Raw genomic sequence first — 8,498 nt, 5'->3', positions numbered from 1 at the left:
CTTTTTGTGTCCATGGTTGTAGCACGGGAAAACGCCGTTTGCAACTCTCCCAGTACCACGGTTGCAGCTCCTCCCCGTGGCCATGGTTGTAGCACGGGCACCTCGGTCCTCCCGGCGTTTTGCCTGTCGCCGGTTGCAACAAAAGGGGAAGAGAGGAGGAGGAAAAGGGAAGAGAGGGAGAAGGAAAAAAAGGAGGTGGGAAGGCGAGCGGGGCTGCAATCTATATCCATGGCCGACGGCGAGCTGCTCCACGCGCTACAATGGGGGAGATGAGATGGGGTCAGACGGCTGGCGGAAGGAAGAAGAAGCAAAGAAAAAAAAGTAAAAAATGTTTGGGTCAAGCGTGTCCCGCGCGTGAAAAAGGAAAGCGACCGGCCGAGCGCTTCGTCCGGCGCACCGGGCCCAAACACTTACCAAATAGAAAGGCTCGTCCTCGTGTTCCCCTCCTGCCCAGCCACCAGTGACTCCACTCCACTCCACCGGTCCATCCCCGCCGGATCCCACAAGCTCTGCACGGCGATAGGTAGCGACCAAGCTTCGCCTGTGATACTCAAGAGGCTCGCCATGTCCGCTGGCTCCTCCGCGATCGTGGCCGACACGGCGCGCGGGCACTACCACCTGAAGATCGACGGCTACTCGGTCACCAAGTTTGCCCTCCCTAAGGGAGAGTGCCTCAGGTCTCAACCATTCTCCGTGGGAGGCCGCCGCTGGGTCATCGAGTACTACCCCAACGGCGACCGACTCGTGGCCGCGAGGTACATTTCCCTCCACCTCGTCCTCGACGACGTCGTCGCCGGAGAAGTGCGTGCGCAAGTCCAGTTTGGCTTTGAGGCAGACGAGGAGGAAAATAAGCCTGCGCTCTCCTTTCTCAAGAGGCGGGGACGGAAGCCCGCGCCGTTGAAGCTCGGCAAGGTGGAGGCCCCCGTCCGCCCTGATGTCTGGGAATGTCCCAAGTTCGTCAAGAGAAAGGCCCTGGAGAAATCCAACCATCTCAAGGACGAGTCCTTCACCATCAGGTGCGACATCATCGTCCTCAACGAGTTCCGCGCCAAGAAGGGGCTGCCGCCGGGCCCCGCTCTCAGATCCATCCCCGTGCCCCCGTCCGACCCGGGCCAGCAGCTCGGCGACCTCCTCGCGGCCAAGAAGGGCGCCGACGTGGTCTTCGAGGTCGGCGGCGAGACGTTCCCGGCGCACCGGTGCCTGCTCGCAGCCCGCTCACCAGTCTTGAGCGCGGAGCTCTTCGGCCCGATGAGGGAGAGCACCGGCGCCGGCACGGTCCGTGTATCCGACATGGAGGCGGGTGTGTTCAGGGCGCTGCTCCGCTTCGTGTACACGGACTCGTGGCCGCCGGAGACAGCGGAGGAAGAGGAATTCGCCATGGCCCAGCATCTGCTCGTGCCGGCCGACAAGTGCCGCATGGAGAGGCTCAAGCTGATCTGCGAGGACAAGCTGTGCAAGAACATCGCGGCGGGCACGGCGGCGAGCATCCTGGCGTTAGCTGAGGTGCACCACTGCCATGAGCTCAAAGGTGCATGCTTCCATTTCCTCAGCTCTCCGAAGAACCTGACGGCAACCATGGCCGGCGACGACTTCGAGAATCTGCGCTCAAGCTTCCCTTCTCTTGTCAAGGAGCTGATTGCCAAGTGCTCGGCCGACACCTAAGCTCAGTGATGGTTGATCGATCCTCTGATGCTCACTAATTATGCTCTGCTAGCTACCGGTAGTGCATGATGGTTAATTAACTAGTGTACTAGCTAAGGTATCGCTGGGAACCATCACATTACGTCTCTGCTAATATGGTAAGCATGCTTACCATATTATGTCTGGCATTTAGTAGTTTGCTTGTCATGTTCAAAATGGCTACATCCGCCGTAATTTCATTGCATGTGTGCAAAACCTGCAAATTAATCAGTAATGGAGGGGATTGTGAGTATCAGGTGACATTGCTGATTGAATCTCCATTTCTTCTGCAAAACAATCCGTGAAACATTTGTTCAGGATGCATCTTCCATCTATCACTGTCCAGTGCAACATGCATATTGATTTTGAATTATCCGAAGCTATGATTTTGTCTGCAAAGGCCGGGAGAGCTCTCTTCCGTTATCTAACAAAACACAACCAGCGAACACTTACGAATTCGTCCTTAAAAGACGGATAAAATACCAGCTGAAAGGGAATAGTAAACGTTAGCCACTGATAAAATAATCGCTGGCCGGCAGGATTTGAATTTGACCTGAAGGAACAAGGGCATGCATAAAAGAAACCCACTCGTTGAGATCATGGCACGCTTGGCTTGTGCTCCCTCCGTTTCTAAATATTTGTCTTTTTGGATTTCAAATGAACTATCATATACAGATGTATATAGACATATATTAGAATGTAGATTCACTCATTTGGCTTGTACTCCCTCCGTCCGGAAATACTTGTCATCAAAATGGATAAACGGAGACGTATCTAGACGTATTTTAGTTTTAGATACATCCCTTTTTATCCATTTTGATGACAAGTATTTTCGGACGGAGGGAGTATCAAACTGTTACCTCATTCATTCCAGTATCGTAGAGAGAACGGCCCGGTTAAAACAACACCGCCAACCAGGCGGCGTCAGGTTATTCAGGTGTCCATGCAGCGCGCACAGATGACAAAACGGAACCGAACCGAAATTCTTACAAAAAGATGCACCATACTGTTCTGAGTTTGGCACTAATTGCCGTGGCGCGATAAGAAAAAAGGGTTCAGCTGCGGTTTATTTTACTGCCATGGCAGTCAGCGTTCCCTACGTTCCGGTGATCGACTCAAAATTTGTATACCATATCTGCCGTGTATCCTAAATCTTTGAGAAGGCCAGTGACCTGCAAAAGAAATCAAATTGGATTGAAGAAGCGGCTAAAAGGGGAAAATAAACGCTGTAAATAGTGTACAATCCATATCAATGGTGTGCTCCCTTGTTAGCTCTTGACAGGTACTCCCTCCGTCCCAAAATTCTTGTCTTAGATTCGTCTAAATACGGATGTATCAAGTCACGTTTTAGTATTAGGTACATCCGCATCTAGACAAATCTAAGACAAGAATTTTGGGACGGAGGGAGTATATTAGATTGATAATTTAGCATTCAAAGAAGGTCATTTGCCTAGCCAGGGATAAGAATCCTAGTCCTACTGCCTTCCTCCAATTGAGTACTCCCTCCGTCCGGAAATACTTGTCATCAAAATGAATAAAAGGGAATGTATCTAGATGTATTTTAGTTTTAGATACATCCCTTTTTGCATTTTGATGACAAGTATTTTCGGACGGAGGGAGTACTACCGAATTGTGAGATTGTTAACTTGCAATCAAATGTACTGTTAATGACAAAATAACATTCGCATTACCTCGCCCTGTGAATAATCCTTTGCCTTATCTCCAGATATGTGATTCATCATTCCAGGAGGACCACAAACCTGACCAAATAAAAACCACGATGAAAAAGATCTCCTAATAATCCAATTACAATATAACAATGAGGTTACAGATATCCATAAACAATGATTCATTGACACTGAGGGAGATAACAAACAAGCTACCATGTTCAGAAATGTCAGAAACTACTCACAAGAATAAGAGAATCCTCCCCTGGGCCTGGCAAACCTTTCAAAACCATGTCCTTTGATATGTAGCCAACACCACCCCTCCAGTCACTTGATGGTTTATCGACTGTATAAAATACCTGAAATGTTGCAAAGATATAGTGCTTAGCAGTAACTTCACCCATGTGGCAACTGAGCAACCCCAGCAATACACCAATGCTAACCTTGAAATTAGGATAGCTGCTAGCAAGTCTATCTAACTCCTTTTTCAGCAAGATATCATCTGGTGACACATTGGCGTAGATCAAGGAAACCTAGACAAGAAGAACAAAAGAAGAATAAGATTAGAATATACAAGGAACATTAACCCAACGATAGAATACTGATGTTGCTTGTGAAAACTGTGTATAGAGACGTTAATCTGCCTTGCAGCATCACAGATTAGGGCATAGTATTGCAGAATGTTCAAGACTTCAAGAAAAATATACTTCTCAACAAAAAGCATATGCATCAAAGTGCATGAAGTCAATGCAAAGAAGCAGAATTGTGATGACAGTTTACCTGAGTGTTGTCATCAGGGTTTTTCAGGATGGCCCTAACAACTTGCAGCATTGGCGTTATGCCAGTACCACCAGCAACCTGGAAGCATAGGAATAAACTGCATTTAGTATATTTGATATGGCTACAGAGCCATGCTTTAACAGAAACAAAGAGGAAAAGAACCAACTGCTCGAAAGCTGTTAAACTAAAGTTATAAGTAAAAAAATAACATGAGTATTAGTTTCTCAGCATTGGCCTTGCTGAAATAAATTAAGAAGGTAGATGCTTTGCTAAACTTAAGGTTCTGCCTTACCATGCCAATTTGTCTTTTCATATTTGGGCTATATCTGAGCTTTTCAATGGGCCTATAAGGGAAAGACTTCAGTCACTGAGAGGTAACAATATGTGACGCAGCTAAATCAGATTTTCATTTCACTTTACCCTTTGACTTCGAGAACATCTCCTGGCTTCAAATTAGCAAAATGCTGAGACATTTTCCCTTCGGGATAAACCTGTGCAATAGAAGATCTTCTCAGTATTTTATGATTCCATTTTCAAAACAAGCTAGCAAATTGCAATAGCACAATAAAAAGAACCATGAATATTCACAAGCAACTAGCAGGTTATGGAATGTAGACATCAATGTTTCTGATACCTTGATTAATAGGTCGAAATATCCTTTAGAATCTGGGTCAGAGATAGGTGTGTACCTGCAGACAACAGGATAAAAGTCTCGTTCGAATTTAATTGATCAAAATTACTAATATAAATTAGGTTACCATATGCGAAAATGGAGAAAAGCTTCTGTGTTTGCTTACGGGCGAATAACGTATTTTCTTTTTCCCTCCACTTCCTGACCTATGGGGGCCCTGAAATGATATAATTGTTTTTGAATGATTAACATATGTGCAATAATGTGTTTGCCTGATAAAAATGGCATTATTCTTAAGCAATAATTATTATTAGATAGATAGAACAGTGGTTTACGTTATGGTTAATAGAACAGCTGTTTAAGTTAAGGTTATTAGAACATCATCAGGATCTACGGCATGTTGGCATTTATTTATTCATTTGGCATGACTGCGTTTAAAGTTCAGAGAAAAAACCTCTTAGCAGAGATATCTTAGGACTTGGAGACATAAAAAATAGAAATACCTTGTTACGAGACATGAGGCAACATCCAGACCCAGCTTAGTAGATGGGTCAAACGAAAATCTGCCAGGTAAAATCACTTGCATAAGACGCAAAATATGAGAACATTACAGATGAACTTACAAAATAAAACAGAATGATAAAGAGCTGATATTTCAAAGAAACATTGATTTGCAAATGTAAGCTTGCGTCATTTTGGATTCTTTATGATCTAGTCTACTAAAAATTTGGTATGAAAGTTGAGTGACAAAAAAGAGAAGTTGTTAACATGAACAACAGAAATCGAAGGTGAATTCAGTAACCAATACGTATAAGCATTGTATTGGAACATACAGACATGCTAGAAGATAATCTACACAGTAATGATATATCTGCCTATACTGTCACGTAACACAATAAACTATTTAATGCAATCATGTCATCACAAAAGTAGAACTACGGTAACCATTACCTGAATAGCTCTGAATCATGACTAACTGTTGCCTTCTCCTGGAGCTTGAATTCTAACCATTTCTCAGGGTTAAGAGCTGAAAAAAAAAAGGACATAAAGCATTAGTTTACAACTAAAAGCACAACTGATACGTATTGTCGCACACTGAAATAACTGAATTGTCTAACGAAAAGGACCACTCTAAACTATAATAAGCTAGCAACCTAAAACTAGAGTTTGGACTCAGGATAACAGGATTCACAGACTTTGAAGTTTAAAGATCATCGCACTGAATGTCATATCTGATTCTAAGCAACTAAGTCTTGTAAAACAGCTACGAAGCAGCATCTCACTTTGGAACAAGGCAAAGTAGTCAAATTAGGGTAAAAAAAGGCCACTATACTTAATGGCTAGACATAACTCTTGACAGCACGGTTTCTATCCGCTCATGCCAAAATCCAGCATTCCATCATCTGACAACATAAGTTCATGTACACTAAGTAACTGACAGAGGCATCAGACATGTCTCGATTAACAATGAGAAGCCTTGATCTATTGTTCATAACAAACGGGTGCCTGGCAATGCTATGCGTTTAGGGTTTAATCTTGTGTACTGTGGGATCAGCCTCCTGTCAGCTTGGATTGCACACCACATTTTGCACACTCTCGGTGCATCTATACACAAAGCACTTGTGTTTTCTCGAAACAGGAAAACAAACAGATAATAGGAGATTTTTTACCACACTCTACCAATGCTCCTGACCCAAAAACTTTGTCTAGAAGTCGCTGGTTCTCCGCGAAACTAAAGTGTGGAGATCAAAAACTTCTGGCTGTACACATCCTTTGCGGGTTCAATTGCAGAAGCACGCATCAGGCATAATATTATGTTCATTCATTTGCTAAAAATGAAATGGCATGACATGGCAAATGAGATACAGACTTACAAGCAGAATTGCGTAAACTGGCAAACCCCTACACCCACTAGATCGAGAGGAATTTCAAATTTTAAAACGAACAGAGCTGGAGCTCACCAACTTTGGCAGCGGCATCTTCCCCCTTCTCCTCCATGTGCGCCTGCAATCATTCGGCACCGTGAGGCAAACATAAACCTCGCTTCTTCCCCATACTAGCCACGACTAGATAGTACAGTAGATACGAAGAGAGGGGAAAACGAAGGGTAAATGGAGGGGGGGCGCAGGCAGGTCTCATACGATGGTGGGGTTCGACGAGGCGTAGAAGAGCGCGGCCCCGCCAACGGCGGCGGCGGCCAGCGGCGCGCGGCCGCGGTAGGTTCCGGCGAGCCTACGCATCAGCAGAGCCGCCATGTTCGAGGCGGGAGGGCCGCGTCGCGGCGGAGGGATCCGATCTGGCGAGGGGCTCCTTCGCCGGCGCGGCGTCGGTGGTGGCGGAAATAAAGCGGGGGGCGGTTCCGTCTCGCAACGGAAGCCGATCTGGGGAGTAGATCGGGAGTGTGGTACTGTGGTGTGGTGTGGTGACCTGTCTGTGTGTACGTAGAGATTTTGTGTGGGCTTTGCCAGTGTTTAACGATCCATTCGATGTGGAATTGAAAAATGGGAAACATTTTCATTTTTTTAATAATTATTGTAGACAGGTTGGCCTAGATTATGCACTGGTTTGTTTATTTCCTTGAGGATTTTTAACCAGCATGATGCACCAGATTTACAACTGGTTGTGGAGTTTTGTGGTGCATGTTATTGCATGAGGTATTCAAATGATCGTCGTTGTTTCTTTGTGAATATCACTGCAAGGCGGTCGTTATACCTTTTTTTGTCCCACGTCACTTCGTGGTCCGGACGTGGATGTTTAGCAGTTGGTTATGTTGGTTATGATGAAATTTTTTGTGTTCATTCCTAACGTAGTTCACTGTGACTGATGGCCTACAAGTTGTCACCAAGAGTATGGCATCTTCGAGGGACATGAATAATCTGCTTCCGGGCTCAAATACACCGCATGAACAGTAAATTCAAAAAAAAGTAAATCAATCAAAATGAACATCAACAAATTTTCGAACATCCTGCCAAATTTTACCTTGAAATGACATCCGTAGAGGCCTGTAAAAAAACAAAAATTGAGGCTTAAAAAGACACATTTTGGAGCACTCATTTTTTTGGCACACACCTCTACAGATGTGTTTTCATGGCGAAATTTTGCTAGATGTTGTATTATTTGTTGATGTTCATCCACAAAAAATATCAAAGAAAAATAGTATTCTTTTCAGAATTTACTGTTCATGCAGGTGTATTTGTGCTCAAGATTGGAGTAACACTTTCGTCCTTTGAGTGAATTGCTTTAGGTTATCTTTATCTTTGAACCAATATCTATTTGGGTTTGTTTTTGCGAGTGTGCTCATGAGCTGCTGTCTTCAAACACGGTTAAATACGCTTACTTAATCAATTGTATTTCTATGTGTTTCGTCAAAAGAACTGGTTTGTTTATTCTTGTGTGGATTTTCAACCAGCATGTTGTACCAGATTTACCATCGGATGTGCAGTTTTTGGTTGTTGTAAATTTGGAGATGTTTTTGAATCCCGCGGCACCGCAGATATTCGGGTAAGCTTGTTATAAACCTCATGCACTAGTCTGTTGCCAGGTTTCTTACTCTGGAGCATTTGTCCTAGGATAAGAGATTCACGATACCAATGCCGTCAAAACCCCAATATAAATGGTATCAGCATTATGAGATCAGTGTATCTGATGCAATTTTAGAGTGTTGTGGGGATAACCTTCACCAGCTGTGGGATGTCTGGACATCGGGGAATGTTTCCCTTCTTTCCTTGGCTCCTCATGTA

General features: G+C 44.5%; 2 protein-coding genes across 3 annotated transcripts; one reads left to right on the top strand and one right to left on the bottom strand.

Moving 5' to 3' along the window:
* The first annotated feature begins 402 nt into the window (after nucleotides 1-402).
* On the top strand, nucleotides 403-1,933 carry LOC123069095 (BTB/POZ and MATH domain-containing protein 2). Its single transcript, XM_044491850.1, has one exon. The coding sequence runs from the start codon at nucleotides 565-567 to the stop codon at nucleotides 1,660-1,662; it is 1,098 nt and encodes a 365-aa protein (XP_044347785.1). The 5' UTR covers nucleotides 403-564; the 3' UTR covers nucleotides 1,663-1,933.
* Nucleotides 1,934-2,526: 593 nt separating this feature from the next.
* LOC123069096 (NADH-cytochrome b5 reductase-like protein) lies at nucleotides 2,527-7,210 on the bottom strand. 2 transcript variants are annotated; one of them, XM_044491852.1, is made up of 13 exons: nucleotides 6,900-7,209; nucleotides 6,720-6,762; nucleotides 5,710-5,785; nucleotides 5,262-5,321; nucleotides 4,925-4,975; nucleotides 4,762-4,816; nucleotides 4,548-4,618; nucleotides 4,420-4,471; nucleotides 4,128-4,205; nucleotides 3,791-3,880; nucleotides 3,593-3,706; nucleotides 3,372-3,440; nucleotides 2,527-2,852 (listed from the first exon to the last, which is right to left on the bottom strand). In XM_044491852.1, exons 1-13 carry the CDS (start codon nucleotides 7,011-7,013, stop codon nucleotides 2,796-2,798), a joined length of 930 nt encoding a protein of 309 aa, XP_044347787.1. In that variant the 5' UTR covers nucleotides 7,014-7,209; the 3' UTR covers nucleotides 2,527-2,795. The 2 variants fall into 2 exon arrangements, with proteins under 2 accessions (XP_044347787.1, XP_044347786.1); XM_044491851.1 differs by having other exon boundaries at nucleotides 3,593-3,880; nucleotides 6,900-7,210.
* Nucleotides 7,211-8,498: the final 1,288 nt, after the last annotated feature.

Source organism: Triticum aestivum, chromosome 3B, assembly GCF_018294505.1.
Source record: "Triticum aestivum cultivar Chinese Spring chromosome 3B, IWGSC CS RefSeq v2.1, whole genome shotgun sequence".
In the NCBI taxonomy this organism is placed as follows: Eukaryota; Viridiplantae; Streptophyta; class Magnoliopsida; order Poales; family Poaceae; genus Triticum; species Triticum aestivum.
Note: the sequence above shows the minus strand (reverse complement) of the source record. Positions and strands in the feature narration are given on the sequence as shown.

Coding starts and splice junctions, on each gene's coding strand:
- LOC123069096 (XM_044491851.1), bottom strand. CDS start 7,013: ATGGCGGCTCTGCTGATGCGTAGGCTCGCCGGAACCTACCGCGGCCGC. Junction 3,881..4,127: donor ACCCTGATGACAACACTCAG/GTAAACTGTCAT, acceptor CTTCTTGTCTAG/GTTTCCTTGATCTACGCCAA. Junction 2,853..3,371: donor AGGATTATTCACAGGGCGAG/GTAATGCGAATG, acceptor TTTCTTTTGCAG/GTCACTGGCCTTCTCAAAGA.
- LOC123069095 (XM_044491850.1), top strand. CDS start 565: ATGTCCGCTGGCTCCTCCGCGATCGTGGCCGACACGGCGCGCGGGCAC.